At 38.2% G+C, this 27,358-nt stretch overlaps 2 protein-coding genes and 1 long non-coding RNA gene across 5 annotated transcripts; 2 read left to right on the top strand and 1 right to left on the bottom strand.

Annotated features, from left to right (window-relative positions):
• The first annotated feature begins 229 nt into the window (after positions 1-229).
• LOC131223552 (uncharacterized) lies at positions 230-19,282 on the top strand. Its single transcript, XR_009160527.1, has 4 exons — positions 230-496; positions 783-883; positions 1,024-1,211; positions 18,986-19,282. It is a non-coding gene; the product is annotated as an uncharacterized LOC131223552 (long non-coding RNA).
• LOC131223550 (dihydrodipicolinate reductase-like protein CRR1, chloroplastic) lies at positions 2,982-25,524 on the top strand. Of its 3 annotated transcripts, XM_058218991.1 has the most exons (8): positions 2,982-3,374; positions 13,718-13,845; positions 13,931-14,005; positions 14,195-14,260; positions 14,555-14,650; positions 14,783-16,665; positions 16,815-17,014; positions 17,831-18,828. In XM_058218991.1, the coding sequence occupies exons 2-6, from the start codon at positions 13,792-13,794 to the stop codon at positions 14,906-14,908; spliced, it is 417 nt and encodes a 138-aa protein (XP_058074974.1). In that variant the 5' UTR covers positions 2,982-3,374; positions 13,718-13,791; the 3' UTR covers positions 14,909-16,665; positions 16,815-17,014; positions 17,831-18,828. The 3 variants fall into 3 exon arrangements, with proteins under 3 accessions (XP_058074974.1, XP_058074976.1, XP_058074975.1); XM_058218993.1 differs by lacking the exons at positions 2,982-3,374; positions 13,718-13,845; positions 13,931-14,005; ... (2 more) ...; positions 14,783-16,665; positions 16,815-17,014 and adding exons at positions 17,088-17,678; positions 25,466-25,524 and having other exon boundaries at positions 17,831-17,929; positions 18,108-18,268; XM_058218992.1 differs by lacking the exons at positions 2,982-3,374; positions 13,718-13,845; positions 13,931-14,005; ... (2 more) ...; positions 14,783-16,665; positions 16,815-17,014 and adding an exon at positions 17,103-17,678 and having other exon boundaries at positions 17,831-17,929; positions 18,108-18,828.
• On the bottom strand, positions 3,754-27,358 carry LOC131223549 (uncharacterized). The gene is made up of 2 exons (XM_058218990.1): positions 27,143-27,358; positions 3,754-4,313 (listed from the first exon to the last, which is right to left on the bottom strand). The coding sequence occupies exons 1-2, from the start codon at positions 27,210-27,212 to the stop codon at positions 3,868-3,870; spliced, it is 516 nt and encodes a 171-aa protein (XP_058074973.1). The 5' UTR covers positions 27,213-27,358; the 3' UTR covers positions 3,754-3,867.

The following is a 27,358-nucleotide window of genomic DNA, read 5'->3' as shown; positions in this document are numbered from 1 at the left end:
TTATCCTATAGCTTTTTCTTGGATTATATATTCTCCTTGTTGTTTTCTTTTACACACATACACATAATTCTGTAAATTACAATCCACTATTTAAATAAATATTTTTTTAAAAGGCTACAATCCACTATTTAGTACTACAATATTATCCAAAGATATTATTATTAAGTTGGTATTACTTATAATCCATGTATCTAATGTGGACGCTCAGAATCTTTAGATCATTCTGATTTCAAGGTGGCTCCATATGCAATAAGCCCAATGATCTAACTGGTCTGTATCAACATACAAGCATGCAATGAGTCACTGCCATTTAATGTGGCGTGACAGGTTTAGCTTTAGACAAAAGTAAACAAAAATTTTACGAAATAATCAATCATTTCAGATTTCTTTCTGATTACTGTGGTTGCTAGTTTCCTAGTAGTTATTTGGATTTGCAATTGTGGGCCGCTTTCCTGATGATGATATTGAAGAAATTGAAGATTTTAGACTTGGGAAGGTATAATGTATTTATTTAGTAGTGCATAATAGCTAGTGACATAAGCTAGGGATGGCAATACATTAGTCACGGCTTGGGCTCCTAAACTTGGCTCAAGGACCCATTGGCATGCTCCAATCATCAAGTGGGTCATGGTTATACAAAAGGAATGAATGATTTAAACATACTTGAAATTGATCTGTCTGATCATCAGTGAAAGTCAGTGGGCCTACCTTTTTCAGTTTTCTTTCTTTTTCTCATATGGGTCCTTTTCAATTTTCTCTGATGTTGGTGGGTTTTGATGCAGGTACATAGCCTTTGATGAATATGAAGGGATTGAGGTGGCATGGAACCAGGTGAAGCTGTATGACTTCTTACAGAGCCCTGAAGATCTATAGAAGCTTTACTGTGAAATCCATCTCCTATATAGGATTTAATCTTCTTCTTTTTTTCTTTTTTTCTTTTTCTTTTTTTTTTCTTTTTTTTTTCTTTTTTAAAATCTGAATCTCAGTTCCAAGATATATTTTTGTTTTCTTCCTGCAATGCAGAAACCTGGCATTCAATCGGCTGAGTCAGAATATTCCATTCTCCTTAGCTTCCTTGAAATCTCTCTGTTATTTGTAAGTTCTTGTAATCTGTGAGCATGTTAAAGTCTCTGGTTTATGAGTAGCCAGTTCATATTTGCCAACCGATCTTTTTTCCAAGTGCAGAAATCTGAGTCACAATTCCCTCTCCGGTTCCATTGGGGACCTATTTACTGGTCTGAAGAATCTAAAACAAATCTAAAACAAATGTAAGCATGCTAATGGGCTAAGTTTCTTCAATCTATCCATTTTTTTTTATTGCAATGTGAGTTGATACCATTAACGATCCATGGTTAATTCTGTCAGTGACCTGCAGAGCAACCAATTTACTGGATCAGTTAACTTCTTGGCTGGTCTCCCTCTATCATACCTGTATGTCTTGAACTAAGTGTCTTACTTTGTATGGATTGTCTATTCTTCAACACTTTTTAAGCCTAAGTACAAAGTTTTGATTTTAACTGCTCTTAAGTTTCAGTAGTGTATTGATTTTGAGATGAAAGGGTATTGTGATTAGGCCTTTCTATTCTAATAAACATATTAGTCAAGGCTAGTAATAAATCATGTACTAATCATATGTATTAATGAGAAAAGAGATTTGTCATGGAATAAGTTTGGTGCTTTCTTAGCAATGTATTAATGTGTAATGTATAGGTACAGTTCAGTTCTGGAGAGTCCACTTCTCTCTTTGGTAGAAATGATTCAAGGGCATGCCTGGAAATAGCATGTCCAAAAAATCAAAAGCGCCCTTACAATGGATTGCTTATGATTCTAACGAATCACTTTCAACAGATGATCCTAACCATCCATCCATGGCATACAACTTGGATAAGAGATGGTCATAAAAAAACAGACAGCTATTTTTCAAGTGGATAGGATCATCTGACTGGTGTGATTCTTTCAGGGTGTCCCATAGGTTGTAAGTTTGTAACTATGGACAGTCCAGATTCATTCCTTGAAGACAGTTGCCTAAGCAGAAATTGTTGATGGCACTGTATGATGGCTGATAGATGAATTTTTATGATAGTGGTTGGTTTAGTTAGTTGATTTTATCATAAGAAGCTCAGATTTTCTATAGTTTAATTTTTAAGCTTATTCTGGGTACTTGCTAAAGAAGCCAAAGGAATGCAGAGTGCTTGGATTTTAAAGAGGTTTGCTAGATCCGCTTGCACTTCTACAAGCAGATATGTGCTAACCTTACACGTGTAGGACATCTGAGCCTTGTGTCAGGGATGTTTGCTGGCTCCACATGCACTTCCGCAAGCAGATACGTGCTAACCTGGAAAATGTGCAGGACATCTGAGCCATGTATCAGGTGTGCTCTACCATGTACATAACTATGAGGATGGTTAAATAATCAGTTAGGCCACATAGATGAAAACGGTGGATGGTTTAAACAAGCTTGGCAATTTTTTCTAGTTTGTCCATGGTTTTAGCACATGCATTTTTTCTAGTCAACCAAAGGTATCTATGTTAATGTTTCTCCGCAAACTTATTGCTTCAGGCTTCAATCTAATGCTTTATTGATCACTTCATTTGTTTATCCTCACAAGCACCACATGTAGGATTTGGGACTGGATTTTGAACTGTTTGGGGCTGCCTTGTTAGGCCATGACTATTCAAAATTTTAATTTGCCCAACCCAGCTTTTAGAGGATGGCCTGTTTGGGTTGTTAGGCCATGACTATTCAAAAGTGTAGCCCACCCGATGATCAAAATCAGCTTGATTTTGGGCCATAACATGTACATGGTGAGGCCCTCCAGATAAATGACATGGATCTCACGCTGATGTATCATATTTGCTTATTAAGCGGTTGCTTTAATGTGGTTTTTCTCCCATATTGTTGACTTGAAAGATGTGTTACTGTAGGGGAATAATCCATATGCTATTAGTGTATGTATAGCATTCAATGTGTAGATGGTTGCCTCTAATATTTCAATGTGCAGTTAGGAAAATCTTTTTCCTTGGGCCACCCAAATGCCAAGATTAGTGTCCTCCATGCAACCCTGTCTTTTGAAGCCCCCAAATTATTTAAATTGTGTGATGTGCATAACAACATAAACCCATTGTAATATCTCTTTGTGCACGTTCTGGACTGTGGTGAGAAGATTGAGCTTCTGGTAGACAAAACAGAGAACCTCCGCTCACAGGTGGTGAACCTCCATATCATTTTGGGCCTGAACCTGCTGAAGGACTCCGAAATACTGGTGCTGATGCCTTTTACTGCTACACAGCTCACCAAATATCGACAGAAGAAACCGGTCCCTTGGAAACAATGGCAATCATTGGCAACAAGGAGATCATTGACATTAACCAAGGTATGTTAGCTGCTTAGACTTGTGTAAAAAAAAAAACCACTAATATATGTGGGTCACCTTTTTTTTTTCAAAGAAAGATTTTCTCAATGGCTACGGATTATCAATGGTCATGGGTTCTATAGCTACGAATTTAATCCGTAGCAAAGTTTTAAAGAGCTAGGTACCAATGGCTACGGTCGTGCTGTGGGCTAGTCATATTTAGCTACGGATTTTATTCGCAGCTTTTGACCGTTTTTGCAACAAAAACTGACGATTTAGCGGCGTCTAGCACAACTGTCAGTAAAGGTCCTGGTCGCCGGTAAAGCCTTTACCGACTGAGGCTTTACCGGCTGTTAGCTAACCGCAGGTAAATGCCACTTTTCTTGTAGTGAGGCCAACTGACACACTGACTGGACATCTTGACAATCTGAACACACGGATTCGCGTACCATTTTATTTTTGTCCATCCCATCCAATAAATACTGGATGGTTATGATCATCCACTAAGTAATTTTCAGGCTATGTTCCATCCACAATGAGTCCCTCTATTTGGACAATTACCCGTATGCCATATGTGCGGCAGATGAGTCACCACCATTTTTGCTGGTGAACAAACATAGGAGTTTAGACCCTTGAAAAATAATACCTGCTTACTGTTTCCAAGAGCATCGCTGTAGGGCATGCCTTTACCCAGACCTCTTTCTGGTTCTTTTACCGTGACATGCTCCTCTTGACTACCGGCATTTGGAATAACCATAACTTCTTCAGTTTGAACCCCAGAACATGGACTTAGTGTCTTCAATCCAGCTGAGCCTTCAGATATATCTCTTGATCTTAGTTGAGAACCTCCATAAGGGGATTTCAGCTGCCCATCAATGCTGTCGTTATTCTTATCAACAGATTCAGATTTCTCCTGTAGCAGGTTGCGAAGCCTCTCAACTTCTTCAGAAAGTTCTTTGGCTGCCAAACATAAAACAGACAAATGAGAGTGTTGTATGATTAAGACATGCAAATGAGACTTAAGAAAAAGCACATATGCAAATGAGACTTAAGAAAAAGTTCTATAGCATAGCTATTCAACCATCTATTCCAGATGGGATAGAATGTCCGTAAACTACAATGCGACTACAAAAAGACGAGCTTTGCAAGGATGAAGATGTTAAGATGGATGGGTGGAAAGGCTGAAGAAGATAGAACCAAGAGTGAGGAGCAGTCTAAGAGTGGATCCAATAGGAAATAAAATGGACAGCCAATTGAGATGGTTAGCCCATGTGCTATGAAAGCTGCTGTAAATGGCCTTGACGAGCTGGGGAACTTTGATTAGGGCTGAGGGGCCAGTAAAGAGACTTGACTTGAGGTGGTGAGAAAGAGGGGGTTCGTACACTAAGGACAGGGCCTTCAATGGGACTGATTGGCGAAACAGGATTCATAGAGCCAACTCCAAATGAAGATAGCTAAGATGGTGATTTTTTAGGCCAAAAAAAAAAAAACCTTCAATGGGACCGATTGGCGAAACAGGATTCATAGAGCCAACTCCAAATGAAATGGAGATAGCTAAGATGGTGATTTTTTAGGGCAAAAAAATAAATCAAAGTAACACTACAAATACAATATCAATTCAGCTAAAACCCATGGCAATTGAAACTACAACATACATCAACCACAGATGAAACATGACCAATGTACACATATTTTATAGAAATTCATTCTATACAAGTCCCAAAAAAGGAATAAATAAGGCAGATAAACTAAGAATGGTTCCCAGGATTAGCATGTTAGAATATTGGAAATACTGCATGGTGATTAGTTGCATGGAAATATTCAAATGGAACAATACACTACAAGAAACGAAAGCATTGCCAGCACATTTTTGACGTGGCCAACATGCACAGCCGACGGTTTGTGTGGCCACTTGCAGTGGAAAGAAACAAGCATCTGAAAATCGTTTCCGTCGGATTGAAGTAACGTCTGCCAACCGTGAAGGTCCTGGTAAAAAAAACTAAAATAAATAAAATAAAAACCTACCCCCCTCCCGCTTTCTCTCTCTCCCTATCCATTCTCTTCATGCCCCCCTACTACCGTGCTATCCCCATTCCATCTCTCTCTCTCTCTCTCTCTCTCTCTCTCTCTCTCTCTCTCTCTCTCTCTCTCTCTCTCCAAAAACTGACAACCTCTCTCTCTCAATTTAAATGCTGGAGGAGAGAGCTCCCCTTTAGATTCACAAATCTCAACGAGCTCATGTTTACAATGGCATACCTATTCGGTTCTCACGCTCGCATCGGATCTAAGGTTTCTTCTAATTCCTCCTTCTCCATTTTATCAATTTAGGGTAGACCTTTCAATCTCATCCTCATGCATTGTAAGCTTAGGGTTTCATCGAACTCCATTATGTTTGTAGCGTTTCTTGAGTTGCATGTGCTATTTGAGGGTCTTTGGAGCTGCATTTTGATGTCGAGATTGTTTCATGGGTTTTTTTTTTATCTGCCTTTTTCTATTGGTGGTTTGATGATTTAGATCTTTTGAATATTTATTTATTTATTTATTTATTTAATTTTCTTTAATTACAGAGATCTTTTTTGGTGTAGTTCTTGGATTAGGAGGAAAAACAGAGAAATCAAAAAAAAGAAAAGAAAAGATAATGTCTTTGGTACTTGTTAACATTTGTGAAATTCTATCTCCTTCTAGTTTTTGTTAAGAAATTGATATTTACATTTTTTTTTAATTTCCATTGCAGTTTAGGAAGTTTATTTCAGAGTTTTGGAGTTTCTCAAGATGATTTGAAGCCATATTCAGATTGAGGAGGATTGGAAAAAAAAAAAAAATTATTTTCCTTTATTAGAAGAAATTTTTTTATTTATTTTTTTAATTTTTAATTTTTATTTTAGAGATTTGGAGCATCTTGAGATGATTTTGAAGTCGTATTCAGATTGAGGGGGATTGAAAAAATCTAGCCCTTTTTTTTTTCCCCCTTTAGTAGAAGAAATCTTCAACTTATTGTGATTTAGAAGGTGGTGAATGTATAGAAAAAGCACAGATTGGGCTTTTTATGGATTGAAAAAAAAAATCTCACTTTTATTTATTTATTTATTTATATGCTTTCTCACCATTGATTTTTTTTAACAGGGAGAGTTTTTATTTTTATTTTTATTTTATTTGTATTTTTTTATGCTCTCTCTGTTGTGCAGCACGCCAACAACGCAGTGAGCCTAGATCCAATCTCAGACCTCGCCCACAAACAATAAACATGAAGAAATATAAACTAGAAATAGATCAAACCATTCAAAACAAACCATACGACAAGATATACGTGAAACAACCCCAAACTAGGGTAAAAAAAACCACGGATGCAAACTTCCACTATGAAGAACTAAGATTACAAAGCAATATATTAATCTCTCCCTTGGAAGCACATAGAAAAGCCTTTGCCCACACCTTAGAATAATTTTCCCTTACCTTTTCTCTGTATATAAAAAACCCTAGGAACCCCTGTTTATAGTTTAGGAAACTCCCCTTTTCGCATCTCAGTTGCAAAAGGACCTGCGACACGAAATCCGCGCCAAATCACGAAACGAATCTGCATAACCTCGACTGGTCGTGCTGTAACAATCCTAAATTTTGGTACATTATTAAAAAAAACTAAATTAAATATTTAAAGATTTTATTTTTAAATAAAAAATAAAAATAAGTCAGTAGTTGAGTTGGTAGCGAAATTCTTAGTTGAGAGAGAGGTTTAGGGATCGATTCTTGAATTGGTAATAATAAATTTTTTATTAAATATCATAAAAAAATTCAAATTCAGGATAAGGAAGGATGTGGTCATCCTATCTTATAAGAATTTTCTTTAAAGGGATACGAAAGGTTTCTGCATTAAAAAAGAGAGAAAGAGATAGGAAGCGTTTAAATCTTTTTAACTTTTTATTATGTTGTTAATTTCTTCTTGATCTATACAATGGATGGCGTGGATCATTCACACCATCATTGTATAGGTGTGTAGAGTCAATTTTAATAAAGTGATGATTTTATGATTTTGGTCTAATTAGTAATATTTTAGGAATAAATTAAATGGATGGAATCTGATTGTGCTAAGATAGATCTGTACGGATCATATGATCCTTAAGGCCAAAATATACAAGGGCCATAATTTTTAGATCAATCTAACAATCAGATAGGCCACATTAGTCAGATTTAAAAGTGTTTAATAAAGGAATTTTAGATTTTTGCGCAAGTGTTGGTATCACTTGGCGTAGAAGTTCGAGATGGGCCATCGGTGTATGTGTGGTTAGATCCACACCATCCATCTAATGTGTAGAGACAAAACATGATAATACCTCAAGAATCTGAATGATCTGACCATCCGATGGACCACCCCGATCAAGTAATTATCATTCAATTTTATAATCTTAAAAAGAAGAAAAAATAGAATAGAAATTTTAATTATTTGATTATTTTAGATCTGGCCACCTAGGATGTTAATCAGAGGTGGGCCCCACCATGTAATAAAAACATATGAAAAATAATGTTGTTGATATAACTGATAGGATTTTTGAATTCAAACTAACATAATTACTCTGTGGATTCTACACAACCAGACTCAGGTGAGTAACCCAACTTGTCTCATAATTCATTAAAATTAAAATAAATCATTGTGATTGTTTGATTGATTTACTGGTTTGAATATTTTGATATGATAATTGTACGGTAAATTTATATGTGAATATTTTAATCGAGACAACTATGCCAAATATGAAAAATATGCATTTACATATCATCCCTCATTCATTGCATTGCATAAAGCATGGTCGATCCTAGGGGCCCTCCCTAGAAGAAATGCCGATCCTGGTAGAGCGTTACCAGATGCGGGCTATGCCCAAGCCTACCGAAAGGTGGAAGCCTACCCAACGGGTGGATGCGGGTTGACGACTTCCAACCCAAGTAGATGAACGATCACCCCATCTGATGCATTCATACCCCATTTTACATAGTTGTATATGTATTTTTGTATTATTTTAATTAATATGATTATGAACCATGCTGGGTTATATCACTAAGCCTGGCCAGCTTATATTTTTTTATTGATGGAAAAACCATACAGATGTGAATGAGGGTGGGCCGGTGGCTCAAAAATAGGAATATGTGGTCAAGCCAGAAAGGACTTAAGGGACACATGACCCTACTTGACAAAAGAAGAAGTTGCAGCCTTAAACTAGTCATGATATTTTTACTTTAATTATATTTAATTTTCTTAGATTGTAAATTAATTCTTTCAAGTTGTTGGACATGTTTATTTCATTTCATAAGATCCCAATTGAGAGGGTCCTTAGTTATGTTTATGATTAATTATTGGAATAAATGATCGTTTCTTATTTTTAAGATGTTGTTGAGTATGAATGGAATATAAATCTATGGTAGAGCTAGTAGGTAAATGAATAATTGTAAAATTGAATGAAATTAGTATACTCAGTGTACGTGTCATGGGCCGAACGCGGGTCTGAGGGTGCACACTCTGTACTCGAATTTCGGGGCGTGACAGGTGCAACCTGCACGACCAGTCGAGAGGACCCCACGACCGGTCGTGAATGGGTCACGACCGGTCGAACACCTCGGGATTAAAAAACAGTGCTCGCTGAACTTTGAGTCGAGACGGTCCACGACCAGTTGAGCCGGACCCTACGACTGGTCGAGCATGGCTCACAACCGGTCGAGGACGGTCCCAGATGTGGCTCCACATCTTAACAATCTCCCACTTGGAGGCACATCACCTTAAACTTTCGTCTTTTTCATCCGGAGTGCATTACCTCCCTGTCTTCAAGCCTGAAGACCAATCAAAGCTGAACAGAGCTTCAGCTTCTCCCTATGACCGCATTGGTCAATATATCCGCAGGATTCTCACTTGTATGAATCTTCTCCAGAGCAATCGATTCATCTTCCAGTAACGAGCGAATGAAGTAATATCTGATGGCAATATGCTTAGTCCTTGAATGAAAGGCTGAATTCTTAGCTAAATGTATTGCACTCTGACTGTCACTGTACATCTTGCAATTTGCTTGCTTCTTACCCAACTCTTCCATGAAACCTTGCATCCACACCATCTCTTTACACGCTTCTGTAGCCGCAACATATTCTGCTTCTGTCATACTGATAGATACTATTTTCTGTAACTGAGAGACCCAACTGACTGTAGCACTACCTAGAGTAAAGACATAACCTGTAGTGCTTCTTCTACTGTTGATGTCTCCTGCCAAATCTGAATCCACATAGCCATGTAGCTTAATTTCTGATCCACCATAGCACAGCCCTACATCCTTAGTACCTACCAGGTATCTAAGAATCTACTTCACAGCTTCCTAAAGTTCCTGCCCGGGGTTGTTCATGAACCTGCTAACAACTCCCACTGCTTGAGTAATGTCTGGCCTCGTGCTCACCATAGCATACATGAGACTCCCAATAGCTGACGCGTATGGGACTTTAGCCATGTAGTCTCGTTCGTCCTGCATCTTTGCACCTTGCTCCTTAGATAACTTGAAGTGGTTGGCTAATGGAGTGCTAACTGGCATAGCACCTCCCACATTGAATCGATCAAGTACCTTGGCTATGTACTCTGCTCGTGACAAAACCAGTTTCTTGTTTTTCCTGTCACGCTTTATCCTCATGCCTAGGATTTATTTTGCAGCTCCTAAATCCTTCATGACAAATTCTCTAGACAATTGTCTTTTGAGATCTGAGATGTTTTTTATGCTTGAACCGGCTACAAGCATATCATCAACATACAGAAGAAGGATGATGTATGACATATCAAACTTCTTCAAATAGTAACAATAATCTGCATGACATCTCTTGTAACCGTTTCCTGACATGAAACTGTCGAATTTCTTGTACCACTGCCTCGGGGCTTGCTTCAGGCCATATAGACTCTTCTTCAGTCTGCACACTTTGTTCTCCTTTCCTGGTGACGCGTATCCTGTCGGCTGATGCATATATATCTCTTCTTCAAGGTCCCCATGAAGAAAGGTTGTCTTAACATCTAGCTGCTCTAGATGTAAGTCCTCTGTAGCCACTATACTTAAGATCATACGAATCATAGACATTTTCACCACAGGTGAAAATATTTCAGTGAAATCGATACCTGCCTTTTGTTGAAATCCTTTCACAACCAGTCTAGCCTTGGACCGTTTCGAACCATCGTACTCCTCCTTCAATCTGTAAACCCACTTATTATGAAGAGCTTTCTTACCCATAGGTAGGGTGACTAGCTCCCATGTACAATTGGACTCAACAGAGTTCATCTCCTCATCCATGGTCTACTCCCACTTAACCCATGTATCTGTCTTTAATGCCTCTTCAAAAAATTCTGGTTCACCATTATCTGTCAGCAGTAGATAATATAAGGAGGATGAGTATCGGACCATGGGTCTCCTCTCCCGAGTAAACCTCCTCACAACTGGTGTATGCGGCTCTGCCTCATAATGCTTCTGTGCATGATCATCCTGTGGCGCTGTAACACCCATGTCCTGTAACTCTTCCATCTCTACAAATTCTTTCTCCTCAGCCTTATTTTCCTGCACACTGTCCTTATGCATCACTTTTTCATTGAAGACTATATCCTTGCTTCTGATGATTTTCTTATTTTCTGCATCTCAAAATCTGTAGCCAAAATCATGCTACCTGTAGCCTATAAACGTGCACCTCCTGGACTTCGCATCCAGCTTGTTTCTGTGCTCTGCATCAATGTGAACATATAAAGTGCAACTGAACTCTTTAAGATGTGCAAGGTTCACTTCTTTTCCAGTCCACGTTTTTTCTGGTAGCCCACCATCCAATGGTGCTGAGGGACTTCTATTGATGAGATATGCGGCAGTATTCATGGCATCTACCCAAAAGGTCTTGGGCAACCCTGCATGTAGCTCATGCTCCTGGCGCGCTTAAGGATGGTCCTATTAATGTGCTCAACCACACCATTCTGTTGTGGTGTCCCTAGAATCATTTTCTGATGTTTGATTCCATTTGTTGTACAATACTCCTCAAATCTCTTATCATGGTACTCTCCCTCATTATCAGATCTAAGACATTTTATTGTTCTACCTGTCTCATTTTCTACCATAACTTTCCACTTCTTAAATATGTCAAATACATCGGATTTTTGCTTTAAGAAATAGACCTACAGTTTTCTACAGCATCATCAATAAAGGAAACAAAATAACGTAAGCCACCAAGAGATGATACCTGTGCCGGTCCTCACACATCAGTGTGTACAAGCTCCAACAGATGCGTCTTTGGAGTGCGTCCTGTCTTCTTGAAACTTACCCTCTTCTACTTGCCATATACGCAGTCCTCGCAGGATTCTAAATCAATAGACTTTAGCCCTAGTAGCTTCCCTTTTGATAATAGCACTTTCATCCCTTTCTCACTCATATGTCCCAACCTCTGATGTCATAACTGCCCATTCACTCCAGTTGATGTGACTAAGAGTAGACAAAATGATCCTAAAGTCACATATAAAGTATCTTCCTTTTTTCCTCGAGATGTCACTAAGGCACCTTTTGTGATCTTCCAGGAATCACTAGTGAATGTCGTCACATAATCGGTATCGGCCAATTGCACCACTGAGATCAAGTTATGTTTCAAATTTGGTACATGTCTGACATCCTTCAATTTGAAAATCGTTCCGTCTTTCTGATTGACATGAACATCTCCTTTTCCAACAATATTGCACAGCTCATCATCACCCAGGTAGACTCTCAAAGTCACCTGACACATAATCACGTAGAACTTCCTTACATGAAGTGGCATGAAACGAAGCACTCGAGTTTATAATCTAAGACTCATTCCTTGCATCAAGACACAAGATTAAGGACTCTGTGTCACTCTCCTCAAATAGATTCACTGAATCCTTCCCGCTTTGAGAGCTTCCTTCTTATTTCTTGAGCGTCATGCAATCACGTTTCATGTGTCCCTTCTTACCAAAATGTCAACACCCGTCTTTGTCTTTCGGTCTCTTAGACTTCTTCCTCGACTTAGAACGCCTGTATTTATTGCCTCCTTTGTTCAGCGATCTTCCTTTTCCTTCAATATTTAGAGCATTCCCTGAATCCCCTGAAACTCCTGATGCCTTTCTTCTAGATTCTTCGCTGAGAATTAGACTGGCCACATCATTAAATTTCAACTTTGTCAACCCTGAAGAATTGCTCACAACAATCACCAAACCATCTCATCTGTCTGGTAAACTGGATAAGATCAATAACGCCCTTACCTAATCCTCAAAAACAATGTCAACGGATTCCAACTGGCTCATGACTATATTGAACTCGTTTAGATGTTTAGCCACGCTCCCACCATCTGACATCTTCATGTTGAATAACTGTTTCATAAGATAAACCTTGTTGGATGCTGAGGGTTTTTCATACATGTTAGCTAGGGCTTTCATTAATTCTTTTGTCATTTTTACCTTGGATATATTGAAGGCGATGCGCTTAGACAAAGAGAGTCAGATCGTTCCTAAAGCTTTCCTATCTAGTAAAAACCATTCATCATCTGTCATCTTTTCTGGTTTCTTCTCTTTTCCTCCTAGAGGAATATAGAGGTCCTTCTGATACAGATAATCTTCCATCTGCATCTTCCAGAAGGCAAAGTTTAAACCATCAAACTTCTTAATTCTAGTTTTCCCTTCTTCCGTCATCGCTCCCAATAGAACTAAACCAATAGCTTTAATACCAGTTGTTGCACAGCATGCCAACAACGGAGTGAGCCTAAATCCAATCTCATGCCTCACCAACAAACGATAAACATGAAGAAATATAAACTAGAAATAGATCAAAGCATTCAATACAAACCACAAGACAAGATATATGTGGAAAAACCTCAAACTAGGGTAAAAAAACCACGGATGTAAACTTCCACTATGAAGAACGAAGATTACAAAGCAATATACTAACCTCTCCCTTGGAAGCACATAGAAAACCCTTTACCCACACCTTAGAATAATTTTTCTTTACTTTTTCTTTATATATAAAAAAATCCTAGGAACCCCTGTTTATAATTTAGGAAACTCCCCTTTCCGCATCTCAATTGCGAAAGGACCTGCGACACGAAATTCGCGTAAAATCGCGTAATGAATCTATGTAACCTCGACTGGTCGTGCAGCCTGCATAACCAGTCGAGAGGACGCCACGACCGGTCGTGAATGGGCCACGACCGGTTGAACACCTCGGGATCAAAAAACAGTGCTCACTGGACTTTGAGTCGAGCCGGTCCACGACCGGTCGAGCCGGACCCTACGACCGGTCGAGCATGGCTCACGACCGGTCGAGGACGGTCCCAGATGTGGCTCCACATCTTAACACTCTCTTCATTGATATTTTTTTAAACAGGGAGATAGCTCGGAGTGCTGGAAGATGGTATAGTTGGGAGGGCTGCCATAGTTGTAGTAACTAAATCCAGAGGAATGGAAGTAACTGGTGCTGTGGATTCTGTTCTTGTGGGAGAAGATGTTGGGAAGGTTCTTTTGCTCCTCCTCCCTACTGAAGTATCAGTACTTGAATTGAATGTTCTGAATCCTTTTTGTGTTGGTGTCTTTTGTGTAGGGGTGTAATATGGAGGAGCCTTTGGAAATACCTATCATTAGTGATTTGACCATGGTTTTGGGTTCCATCTCTCAGGTATACAGCCTCTTTCATCTCTTCTATGTTCTTTGCATGGTTTATTTATTGGAGGGTGACTTTGAGTAACGATGTAGTGTGAATCCCGGCACCTATTCGTAATGGGATTTTAGAATTTTACTTTTTGGATGCCAGTTCGGACTCCGCTCTGCGTGTTTTATTCTGATGAGATTCATTATCCTTTGGCAGTCGAAAGCAGTTAGTGTGGTCATTGATTTCATCGACCTATCAACAGTTTATGACAATGTGAAACAGGTTGGTTTTGTTTAGAACTTTAAACTTGAACTTGTCATGTGGCATGTTATTAACATATACTCACAAAGATCGGAATTTCCTAAATAGTCCACCATTCAATATACATTGTGCTATGTAGTTGTATGATTCGGTGACTTCCAATCGCGAGAATTTCCCGTGTCTTGAATTACATTGATTTTTTCTCTATTTTTCTTATTTTATTATATTGTAATATGTCAATTGATGTCATTTCATCATCAATACGATTCTGGCCCACATTTCCTTGCCTCTTTTCTCTATTATTGATGTGGTCAGGCGATGACCTTTGGCATGAGGAGTGTTGTTTATGTGCCGAGGATTAGCATAGATACAGTGACAGCATTATCTGCATTCTGTGAGAAGGCCAGCATGGTGAGCTTGGGTGAGATCTTATTTTATTTCATTTTATCTTCATTGCATGATGATAATGTTTGAGATCCTGGCTACTGATTTTATTCTATGTTTGAGTAAATTTCTTATTCAGTTGTTTCATACCTTTGACAGGGTTGTCTTGTTGTGCTGACGCTCTCTGTTGGTTCTCTACTTCTTCAACAAGCCACTATTTCAGCCTCGTTCCACTACAAAAATGTAGAGATTGTTGAATCAGGACCTAATGCATCGGTAACTTGAGATGAGGAGAAAATTTGTAACAAAACAATAAACCTCAAGGTTTCAATTCAAATACTTGCTGTATCTTTCTACCTGGCTAGTTACCAGGTGCGTGTTTGGGTGCTCAACTGAAATGAATTAGAATAGTTAGTTCAATAAATAGGGAACCAGAAACAGGACGCTAGTTAATGTGTTACTACCCACCAAATTACCATAACTACCATTTTGAGTCCAACAGGAGATTCATTGAATTGCAATTAGGGTGTGATTGTCATTATGAATTACAATGGTTCCACCAATCCTTTAGCCATTTCCTCTTTACTGGATTAATTCATTGTAATTCAATTTAATTGAGCTCCCAAACGAATAAAAGACTTGCAAATCATGCCTTATGGAAATGTAAGTAATTTGGGCTTTGACATCAGTCTCCACCACTCTTCGCATGATAATACATTTGACGGTTTAGTCGGAGTAATGGAGCTCTTCACTAATATCCAAAATGTGATGTGTTAGTAGTTAACATGGCTTTGATCTTGAGAGGCAGTTTTAGTCTGCAACATTCTTTCTACAGTTTTTCATGAAAAGAGGAAAAAGAAAAAACACTCTTTCTGCAATATATTGTTTCGGAAAATGGAGTTGAATTACACCATCATTCTATCAGTTTTAAGTATGAATCTTCCCTTGTTTTCGTTAAAGATTCACGCTCAGTTGTGACATTGAAGTTAGGCATTCTTCTGAGATGGTAATGCTAATTCCTTCTTCATCACTGTGATTTGTTCCATGCGGATTATGTCTTATATTGCTTGCATTAGTCTCATTTTGGTTGAAGAAATGATGTATAACCAGCATCAACCCTGCTTCAGAACATTGAAGATTACATAGGCTCAATGCATAAAAGAAAAACCTCAATCAAACCTTCTGTTTTCTGTCTTCCAAGTTCCTCTAGGATGACTAAATTTAGAAGAGGGTGATATTGGTAATGAATATGATATCTCCATTCATGCCATTGTTCCTAAGAATAGAATTTTTTAAAGAATTTCTTCAATCTTCTATTGCCTTAAAGAGATAAAATTGCTTACTGAAATTGTTATGAAATTGCTTACTGAAATTGCAAAATTCTGAGCAATTTTTTGACATGACCTGTAATTTCCCATCAATTATCAAAACAAGATGTAGTTGTAATTCCTGTTTATAAAACATTACAATGTGTATGTACTGATGCTATTTGGTTTATTTCCAGATCTTCTTGACTGGAATATTATCTTGATGAAAGACCATAAATTTTCTTTGCTCACTTTTTCTATGGAAGTTGCAGCATTCATATTGACATGAGATACAAGTGGAACTGTAGGCATTGGGATTCCATCAATGCCTGAGTTTTCATTAGCTTCTCTATTGTATACTGAGTTTTCATTGCTTGAGTGAGTTGCTTTCAGGTCCTAATGATGAATCTCCTGCAAACATTGAAGCCGCAGTAAGTAAAAATTCGCAATTTATCCATTTTCTTTGCTTACTCGTTTGTTCATGATGGTCAAATAGGGTGGTATTGGAATTTCATAAATTCGAATGGAGCAGAATGACCTTTGGCCTGAATATCTATACTGCTGTTTCTTTCCTTCAAAGAAACGGGCGGCCTCACCATTTCTAGCTGGTTTGACATTCCATTCTCCGTTCTCCTCAATGAGGACCAGGATTTCCACACTCTCCAAACATAGCACTGTTTACAATTTAGAAGAGTTGTTTAAATAGGACCCACTGCTGAAGAATACAATGTTCAAGTAATGAATTCTTAGTGTTGTTTGCTAAGCAGGCAATATAAGTACCTTTTCTGGAAAGAAAATCTGGATATATGATAATCATATGACTCAAGAAAATGGTTGGTAATAAAATTTCTATTTTCTTGATATTCTTTTGTTTGCATGTGTAGATGAAGGAATGGGTATTGTATGTTCGAACAAAAGGTTGCTGATAACAGGTATCTCTAGAGCTGTTCCATGCATTTCCATTTCGTCTTCTTTTCCTTCTGTTATTTTAACTCTCTCACATTAGTTTTCTTTAGGTCAAACTTTTGGTTGGGGCATAGTCAGTACTGATGTATAGGTTGGGGCAGAGTTACTGTTTCATGTGGTGGGTTGCAAATCCAAGAGAATTACAGTTGCCTTTTACTTCCTCTGTTTTGCATAGTTCTGTAAATGACATGCCATGGTTAGATGAACCCAGAAGAATCTTGGTCAGTTGGATTAAGCATGGCACTGATAGAACTAGATGAAGCTAATGTTTACAGGAGGTTCAACATTGGCTGATCTTCAACAGGCTCTTAAAGTTACTTGCCACTTCTGTTGGGATTAGTAAAAGATGTAGTCCTAGTATGTAGGCCATCAAAAGGCACGGTGCAAAGCTTGAACGTGTAGGATCTAGGCAGTTGGCTGGTTTGCTTATATCTGCAGGGCTAATGACACGCTTTTTGTCAAACTTTAAAAACTTTAAAATTCACATAAAACTGATTGTTCATTGCATATACATATTATGAGTTGATGGTTGACGTACAATTGTTGTTTGGAATACATAGTATTTCAATGAATTGGGGGTGAAGCAAAGGCCTTTTTTGTTGTAGTGACAGATCACACCATCCACTAGAGTTGCTCTTCACAACGATATATATAGTGAATTGTGGCTTCTTACTGTTTTTATAAGGAACATGCCCTTTCAATCATCTTCATGGATGAGAACAACAGTATTGGATCTGCTCGTATGGAATCGGGGACTGGCAATGGTGATAGTGAAGTTCAACGTACTATGCTTGAGCTTCTCAATCAACTTGATGGATTTAAAGCATCCAACAAGATCAAAATATTTATATTTATTTTTTCCTTGTGAATTTCTTGAAACCATCAAAGTTCTATCTTATCTCTATACTCATACAGAAATTTATCTTCTATCCAGGTTTTGATGGCTACCAACCGTATAAATATTCTGGATCAAGCCCTCCTCAGGCCTGACCGGATTGACAGGAAGATTGAATTCCCAAATCCAAACGAAGAGGTATAAGCTACATTTTGGTTCTTCCCCGGAACATGAAACTTAATAGTTGAATCTTCTATCCTTGTTTGGATCTCTCCTAATAATTCCACCAATGCCAGCTTTAATTTCGCTAGCTACTGTGTGGAATTCTGCTCAATACATATGAGGTACTGATCTCATTTGTTTGATTGTTTTTCAGCCCCGCTTCAATATCTTGAAAATACACACGAGGAAGATGAAGTTGATGCGTGGGATTGATCTGAAGAAGATCTCAGAGAAGATGAATGGTGCATCTGGTGCAGAACTTAATCAGATGGGCCACACACTTAAATCAATTGGCAGCTTATGATCAGAGCAAAGGTACAATTGAGGCACACCTGATGAATGGGTCGATTTGATTTTCTTGCCAGGGGAACTTCATGATGGGCCCCACCTTTTGCATGGCTTAGATGTTCTCCACACGCCCCATGTTCGTAGGAAAAAACAGGGTAGCATAGTAAGCATAGCATGCAATGTTTGTATGTGATCGTTCCTCATTAATTAGAGAGGATTTTCTTATGATTGAAAGCAAGAATCAGGTCATGGGTTGGGCTATTGCATCACCATCATCAACATATGGCTGATTTAATGGCCATGTAGCCACATTTCCAACATGGGATATTTATTGGAAAGTTAAAAAGTGAAAAATCCAAAGTTCCTGTTTTAACAAAAAGATGCCTACTAATTCATATGTTAGGATTGTTCAAACAATATGATGTTTGGAATGTGGCTTAGAAGTGTGGCAGTGTTGCTTATTTTCATCCATTGTTTTTGTATGGGCCCACCATCTTGCATGCAAGCATTTTGTCTTTTCATATTTAATTCTTTTGTAACTCTTGTTATCTGATTTTGGAGATGATAGATACTAATTCTTGTCCTCATAGATCTCTTCAATGGCAATGTCTAAAACCAGTTGCTATATATATATGTGTGTGTGTGTGTGTGTGTGTGTGTGTGTGTGTGACTTCCAATATTTTGAGTGATGTACATTGCTATATACATTGATTTCCAATATTTAGATGATTGAAGTCTATAGAGATGCACAGCTAGAGAACTTCCTTGATTGGTTGCCTTGTATAAAACAATGCTTTTATGGATCCTTTCATGATATTCCAGCGGTTGTGACAGATTTCAATATCGTTAGTTATCTAGGAGGTTTCAATTTTAGTAACCCTGCGATCTTATTGCCCTTCATAGTTAACCATCGTGTCTTCACTAGCTGAACACAAAAAGTTCCTCATGCATTTATCATTTTTCTCGTTGATTGTCAATGGCAACATTTTCTTGACATGGATTACCTCTGGTTGATATCTTCCTTTTTTCTTTCTTTCTTTCTTTCTTCAGGAGTGTTTTAGTTTTACTGAAAGAAGAGCAAGGTTAATAAGTTATAAAACCAATCCAATGGGCAAAGTCTAGACATGTACTACTGCAAAACCAATTTCTTCTTATTGGTTAGTTGTTTGGGGACTTAGGATTAGATTGTTTCTCATTCTTCATCAGTTAGACCTATGGTATTTACTTTGGGTAACTATGGTAGTAAACTTTTCATTTATATAGGAACTTTACCCTCAGTATGGCCATTCTATGTCAAACCTTTCTTTTAATAAAAGATGTTTGAGATCCTATCTTGATCTCTGTAAGTTTATTTGCTGATTTGTTGTTTATGGATCTTGAACTGTGGTTAGTTTATAGCCGAATTATTTGAACTGAGAAGACTTGCTTGCTTAATCAGGCTGTGTCTGAATCTTGATCATGATGTTAAGTAGTTATGTTAACTTCACAAGACTAATGCACATCATATTGTTTGTTTTTTCACTGCTTTGTTCTTCTGATGATGTGTAATCCTCATAATAACTTTGTTCTTTATGTGAAAAGAAATAGAAATATCGTAGATGGGTCCCTGCAAGAATATAAAGGATTTTGGTTCTGTTTCTTACTCCCACTGGAGTTGGATGTGTATTGTAATCTGCAGGACAATATCTTCAGACATCAGTCCCACGATTCGGACAATTTATTTGTCAAGCCCATAGATGACTTGTTTCCTAAAAGTTATTCCAACCGGATGATTTATGGACAGATTGGATAGAAATTTTAGTTAAAAAAATGTGAAAATGTGCTGGGCCTTGCAATGCTAGCCTGGTTCCTCCTTTTTAAAACCCTTTCTGCAAATCAGTAGATGGGACTCGAATTTCTGCTATATGGTGTAGGATTGGGGACCCAGCTCTCTTTTATAGAGTCTGTGGAGAGGAGTTTGAAACCCATCACAACTCTCTCTCCCATGCTCCACGTTGTAGCATCCTAGTTCAACTCAAACTTGTCACGCCCCAAAATTCGGTACCCGAGTTGACCAGACCCGACTCCGAATCTCAGGACATGATTCAATTTTAAACATTCACAACCACACTTTCCAACTGTAAGACAATTCAGACCGTTGATCAGTCAGGCCCACTACATAGAGTTCTTACATTCTCCCACTTGGGCCTTATTGAGCAATGTCAATGATTGTCATATAAAATAATTTTGAAAACAAGTTTTGATTTTAAGAAAATATATAAATGGTTAACCAATGAAATAGTTGGACAATATGAGTAATGTTATTCAATCTGGTCCATCAAGACTGTCAGTATCGAAACGTGGTATTAGTCACAAGATTTAATTTAGGCGAAGTGAGGCTAAGCGCAATCACAAGTACTTTCAATCTTAATGACATATATTAGGAACTAGGAAATGTTGTATAAGGATTATACACTTTAGTGTGATAATATGTGTCTATCCTTAAGAGGTCCTGAAGCATTTACATGTCTCCAATGAGACACGGTCGTAGTTCTACTTACTCAAAATTTGCGCATATATATAGAGAAGTAGAAATAAATCTTTATATCAAAATCATCCAAACAAACTGTATAAAACGAGATCTCTAAGTGTCTGTGAAAATCAAAGTACGCTCAACTCCCACTAACTGAAAACATCTGTGGGATCAATGACTCCCATGGATGTTACATGCTCCTGAAATGGCGTGATAGGGAGCCCTTTAGTGAGCGGATCTGCAATCATCTGCTTAGTGCCGATGAATTCCACGGACACTTGATGATTCTGAACTCTTTCCTTTACAACAAGATACTTGATGTCGATATGCCTCGACCTTGACGAATGCTTGTTGTTACTAGAGAAGGAAATAGCAGCCAAATTATCGCAAAATATTCTCAATGGTTTCGGGATATGCTCCAGTACCCGCAAACCTGAGAAGAAACTCTGTAACCATAGTGCCTGATTAGATGCCTCATGGCAGGCAATAAATTCAGCTTCCATAGTAGATGAGGCTGTGGTAGATTGTTTCACGCTTTTCCACGACACAGCTCCTCCCACCATCATGAAGATGTATCCTGAAGTAGACTTCTTAGTATCGACGCAGCCTGCGAAGTCTGCATCTGAATATCCGATCAACTCCAACGTATCAGACCTTCTGTATGTGAGTTCGAAGTCTTTTGTTCTCAAGATACCGTAATACTTTCTTTGCGGCTATCCAATGTTGCATTCTGGATTAGATGGATATCTTCCCAACATTCCGAGTGACAAAGGCAATGGCGGTCAGCGTCTGAGACTTGAGCATACATGATGCTCCCTACTACCGATGCATACGGAAATTCTTTCATTCGATTCTTTTCTAAATCATTCTTTGGACACTGAAATAAACCAAATTTGTCGCCCTTCACAATGGGGGACTTTTCTGAAGCACAATTTTGCATGCTATACCTTTTGAGTACCCTAGCAATATAGGTCCTCTGTGACAAGCTGAGCAATCCAAGTGTTCTGTCACGGAGAATCTCAATGCCAATGACGTAAGAAGCTTCACCAAGGTCTTTCATTTCAAACTTTTGAGATAAAAATTTCTTGGTGTCGCTCAATATCCTGATATCACTGCTAGCTAACAGAATGTCATCAACATACAAAATCATCATAACGAACTTACTCCCACTGATTTTAATGTAGATGCATTCATCTGCAGTGTTTTCTACAAAGCCATATGAAGAAATTACTTCATGAAACTTAAGGTACCACTGCCGCGATGCCTGTTTCAACCTATAGATAGACTTCTTAAGTTTGCAAACCAAATGTTCTAAGCCAGTAGCTACAAAACCTTCGGGCTGTAACATGTACACATTCTTATTCAGATCCCCATTGAGAAATGCGGTCTTTACATCCATCTGATGTAACTCTAAATCTATATGAGCTACAAGAGCCATTATGATCCTGAACGAGTCTTTCTTGGATACTGGTGAGAAAGTCTCCTTAAAGTCAATGCCCTCACATTGGTTAAAACCCTTGGCAACAAGTCTGGCTTTATATCGTTTGACATTACCTTTGGAGTCCCGTTTGGTTTTAAATATCCATTTACAACCAATCAGCCTTATTTCCATGGGTAACTCTACAAGATCTCATACTTTATTGTCCTGCATGGATTTCAACTCATCTTTCATGGCATTAAACCAACGAGAAGGATCAGCACTTTGTTTGACTTGTGTAAAGGATTCAGGATCCTTTTCCACCCCTATGTCAAAGTCGTGCTCCTGTAAGTATACGATGTAATCGTCTCGATTTACAGGCCTTCTCTCTCTTTCAGATCTTCTTAATGGTTTAGTTTGTTGGGTCTGATCTTGATTTTCCTCATCAATGGTTTTTATATTAGGTTCTATGTGGTACTCTATAGTGACTGCAGAATTAACTACTTCATTAATGTCCACGTGATCTGGATTGACTATGACAAGAGTCACAGTCCTTTGTTTCTCATATACAAAATTTCATATGTTGCTCCTACTGTTTTCAATGTCCTCAATGAATCTAGCATTCTCAGTCTCAACAATCCTGATAGAGTGGGAATGACAGTAGAATCGATAGCCTTTTGATCTTTCTGGGTATCCAATGAAGAAACAACTTACGGTTCTAGGATCAAGCTTCTTTTCATGCGGGTTATAAACTTTGGCCTCAGCAGGACAACCCCAAACATGTAGATATCGGAGACTTGGTTTTCTCCCATTCCACAACTCAAAAGGAGTTTTGCTTACTGCTTTGATGTGAACCCTGTTTAGTTTATGAACTGCGGTTTTGATCGCATCACCCCACAGAGATTCTGGTAATGTTGAATTGCTGACCATACTTCACACCATATCCATAAGGGTGCGATTACGTCTCTCAGCAACTCCATTCTGCTCTGGAGTACCAGGCATAGTGTACTGAGCAACAATGCCACAATCCTGTAGGTATTTAGCGAATGGCCCTGGATTGCGTCCTGATTCGTCATATCTGCCATAGTATTCACCACCACGGTCAGATCTGACAACTTTAATTCTCTTATCGAGTTGATTTTCAACCTCGGCTTTATAGATTTTAAAAGCATCCAGGGCATCTGATTTCTCACTGATAAGGTATAGGTACCCAAAGCGAGAGTAGTCATCTATAAAGGTAATGAAATATTTGTGGCCACTCCATGAGGCTGTAGGGAATGGTCCACAGATATCTGTATGTATAACCTCTAATAGATCTACACTCCTGGTTGCACCTTTCTTTCTCGTTCTAGTCTGTTTGCCTTTTATGCAATCAATGCATACTTTATAATCAGAGAAGTCTAGAGAATGCAAAATTCCTTCTCGCACAAGCCTGTCTAATCTCTCACGAGATATATGGCATAGCCGCCTGTGCCACAACATGGAGGAATTCTCATAGTCTAGTCTTCGCTTAGATCCCACTACATTTCCATGCAAGGTATTAATATTATAGATGTGAGAGGCAATCAAGTCTAACTGGTATAAGTTGTTTACTAAAGACCCGGTTCCAACTTTAATCGAATTAAAGTAAATACTAAAACTTTTATTTCCAAAGTGGAACGAATATCCCAACTTATCCAAACAGAAAATTGAAACTAAATTGCGCCTTATAGACGGCACACAGAATGTATTAACTAAATTCAAAAAATGACCAGACTTCAACTTAAGCCTATAGACTCTTATTGCCTCCATGTCAACTTTGACACCATTGCCTACGTATACTGAGCGCTCCGCATCAGTTGGTGGCCTGACCTGTAGTAATTCCTGCATAGAAGTGCATATGTGAATAGTAGTTCCTGAATCTATCCACCAGGAATCCACTGACACATTGGTCAGATTAGATTCAAAACAGACAAGAACAGAATGATTACCTTTCTTTATGAGCCATTCCTTAAAACCTTCACAGTCTTTCTTTAGATGACCCGTCTTTTTACAAAAGTAGCACGGTTTACCTTTAACCCGTTTGCGTTTAGATCCATTTCTAGATTGATTCTCATGGTTTCTAGATGGAGGACCAGAGAATCCATTATTAGAACCTTGTTTCTTCTTCTTTCTACCTTTATTCCCTTGCCCATGCCCTTGTCCTGAAGTCACCATATTAACATTTTGAACTTTTATCATCTGTCTGATCCTGTCTTCTTCTTAGACGCACTGAGTGATGAGTTCATCCAATGTCCACATGTCCTTCAGAGTGTTATAGTTTACCAGGAATGTGCCGAATTGGGGAGGTAGGTTGTTCATGATCAAATGAACCAGTTGATCATCAGTGAGTACAAGCACTAGAGCACGGATCTTAGAAACAACTTCGATCTGCTCTGATACCAAATGTGGAATCTTATCTATATGCGGAATAGGCCCACGGATCTGTTTGTGCATGGGACATGGCGATCAGGGGTCGGATAGCTTACCTAGCTGTGACGCCGCCACGGAAGCCGGATAAGAATACCAGAATACCTGTAGAACTTAGGATCTTCCTCTCCTTCACACCCTTTCTGCAAATCAGTAGATGGGACTCGAATCTCTGCTGTGGTGTAGGATTGGGGACCCAGCTCTCTTTTATAGAGTCTGTGGAGAGGGAGTTTGAAACCCATCACAACTCTCTCTCCCATGCTCCACGTTGTAGCATCCTAGTTCAACTCAAACTGCTGTCTGCGTAAGACAGCTATAGCATTCCAGCCCTAGTACGCAGAGCTGCTGGTTCTGTTTCTTACTCCCACTGGAGTTGGATGTGTATTGTAATCTGCAGGACAATATCTTCAGACATCAGTCCCATGATTCAGACAGTTTATCTGCCAAGCCCGTAGATGACTTGTTTCCTATAAGTTTTTCCAACCGGATGATTTAGGGACAGTTTGGATAGAAATTTCAGTAAAAAAAAAATGTGAAAATGTGTTGGGCCTTGCAATGCTAGCTTGGCTCCTCTTTTTTAAAATGCAGATTTTGTAGATTTCTAAAATCATGCTTGCTTTATCTAATTGGTAACCTTCAAACAGATAGTGAAAAGGAATATTTCACACCTAATTCAATGGGAGAATATTACCAGAACCTACCATTTTTTAAATCATAGGGAAATTAACCCTTTTGCTACAACAATTTCAGAAAATTTTGAGAATAGTCTAGTTATTAACTCCTCTTTTGTGATGATGTTACACATATCATTTGCTTGGGATCATATGATTCCTCTTTTGTGATATAGAATGAACCTTGTCGAAGCTCCATAGTTGTGTACGAACTCTTGGACAGTTCAATTGCACAAACTATTATAGTTGGCCTGACAGGACATATGAAATCTATATTTAAATTATATTTATTTATTTACTTTTCAGAGGGGTTAGTTTTATTTGTTTTTAAAAGCTAGGAAGATGAAATTGATTCTCGTCCTTTTCTTTGTTCCTTTTCTCTTGTTTCTCAAAGCTAGTTTTACCTGCAATCATTTTTTTTCCAATGATGAAAGTGGGCAGGAAAAATTGAAACAACAAAAATTGCAATAGCTACGGATTGTTGGTAACCATAGCTATGAATTGTTGGTAACCATTGGTACCATAGCTACGGACCTTATCCGTAGCCTTTTTTCGTTTTGGCCAACACAATAAAAACTGATGATATAGGGGCATCCCGCAAAACCGCCGGTAAAACCTTTACCGACCGAGCCTTTACAGGTATTGCTTAACCGCCAGTAGAACTTTTACCGGCAGTTTTGACTGCCGAGAAAGGTCAACTTTGTAGTGATAATTCCTCACTCTTTTGCCTCTCTTCAAAAAAGCTTTTGGTATTCGACATACTGGTACTCCTCAGCAAACCTGTAACTAGACAGCTTATGCTTTAGAAATCCAAGATTTTCAGCAGCACTAAAACTTGGAGCAATTATTGTACTTGAAAAGTGTGTGCCTATCCGGAATTGTTTTATCTATCAATTCATTTATCTTTGCTTATAGACTCTCATTTGCAGTTTTTAGGGTTCTATCATTTCCTCTGCAATTGCATATGTAATACACATAACATTCAAGCATTATAGTATGCAAAATGCTAAATATCTTACGAGATATATATATATATATATATATATATATATTGTATTATGCTCGATAATATCATACAATCAGGGCCTGGGTGTTCAAGAGAAAAAATAGTTTTTTTTTTCCTATTTCCCTTTTCATTTCTCAGCAATGGTATAGGTAAGTCTAATCTTAACAATAACCTATGTTGTTGTTCTGGTGTGCCCCCATCTGGTATGGGACATCCTCCAGCATTCTCCCTATTAGATGATAGACATTCAGTAAAAATAGACAACCGGAACTAACAGTCCACATTCAACTAGGACCCAATTAGATGGTTAGCATTCTCTGATGGGAGAGACATTTGGAACATCTCAATCCACCAAGTCCCACTCATCTGAAACATCTGGATGGCCAAAAGTTGAGCGCCACATTTACAGCTTGTTGAACAAGCAAATGCTCAATTGAAGATTGTATATTTCCTCTAATCTAACATGAGTTGTGATGTTGTTTTCCAAAGATGGAGAACGATTAAGGGTAATTAGCTGGGAAAATAATACAGAAAGAAGAGATTAACATGACAGTGGGTTCAGAAAGCATGCAATCTATTAAGAAATTGTTTCATAAAGAGGCCATATGCTACCACAAAAAAGTCAAGGAACATTGGTTTTGAAGAAATGAGGCTGTCCATGTAGTAGGATCTGAAGAAAAGAATATAAAAGGAAAAAAAAGTAGATTATTAAAAGCATAATACAGTTCAATAAAGATATCGACTGACGTAATAGGTGCTGATGACAATTTTGAAGCATGATAAACAAATGCAATAAAACTAAATGAAGTAAATGAAGGATAAGAAATATGACGAGTAAAAAGAGTACCAGATACGTAATTCATAAGCTTTGATTTCTGTTCACAGTTGTATTGCTCAATCTTAGATTCCTTTCTCATCTAAACATGCCGAGCCCAGACCATTAGGAGAAGAAATGAAAAAAAGGAAAAAAAAGAAAAAAAAAAGAAGGTACTTCTCAATCATTCTTGTAAAATTAGACTAGTGTCAAAAGCCATGCAAACCTTTAGCTTTGTATACTTATCAT

The sequence above is a fragment of the Magnolia sinica genome, chromosome 13 (assembly GCF_029962835.1).
Source record: "Magnolia sinica isolate HGM2019 chromosome 13, MsV1, whole genome shotgun sequence".
NCBI classification, from domain to species: Eukaryota; Viridiplantae; Streptophyta; class Magnoliopsida; order Magnoliales; family Magnoliaceae; genus Magnolia; species Magnolia sinica.
This window is presented reverse-complemented; position numbering and strand designations above follow the sequence as displayed.

Coding starts and splice junctions, on each gene's coding strand:
- LOC131223550 (XM_058218991.1), top strand. CDS start 13,792: ATGGAAGTAACTGGTGCTGTGGATTCTGTTCTTGTGGGAGAAGATGTT. Junction 14,006..14,194: donor TTTTGGGTTCCATCTCTCAG/GTATACAGCCTC, acceptor ATCCTTTGGCAG/TCGAAAGCAGTTAGTGTGGT. Junction 14,261..14,554: donor TTTATGACAATGTGAAACAG/GTTGGTTTTGTT, acceptor TGATGTGGTCAG/GCGATGACCTTTGGCATGAG.
- LOC131223549 (XM_058218990.1), bottom strand. CDS start 27,212: ATGAGAAAGGAATCTAAGATTGAGCAATACAACTGTGAACAGAAATCA. Junction 4,314..27,142: donor GCTTATGAATTACGTATCTG/GTACTCTTTTTA, acceptor TATGTTTGGCAG/CCAAAGAACTTTCTGAAGAA.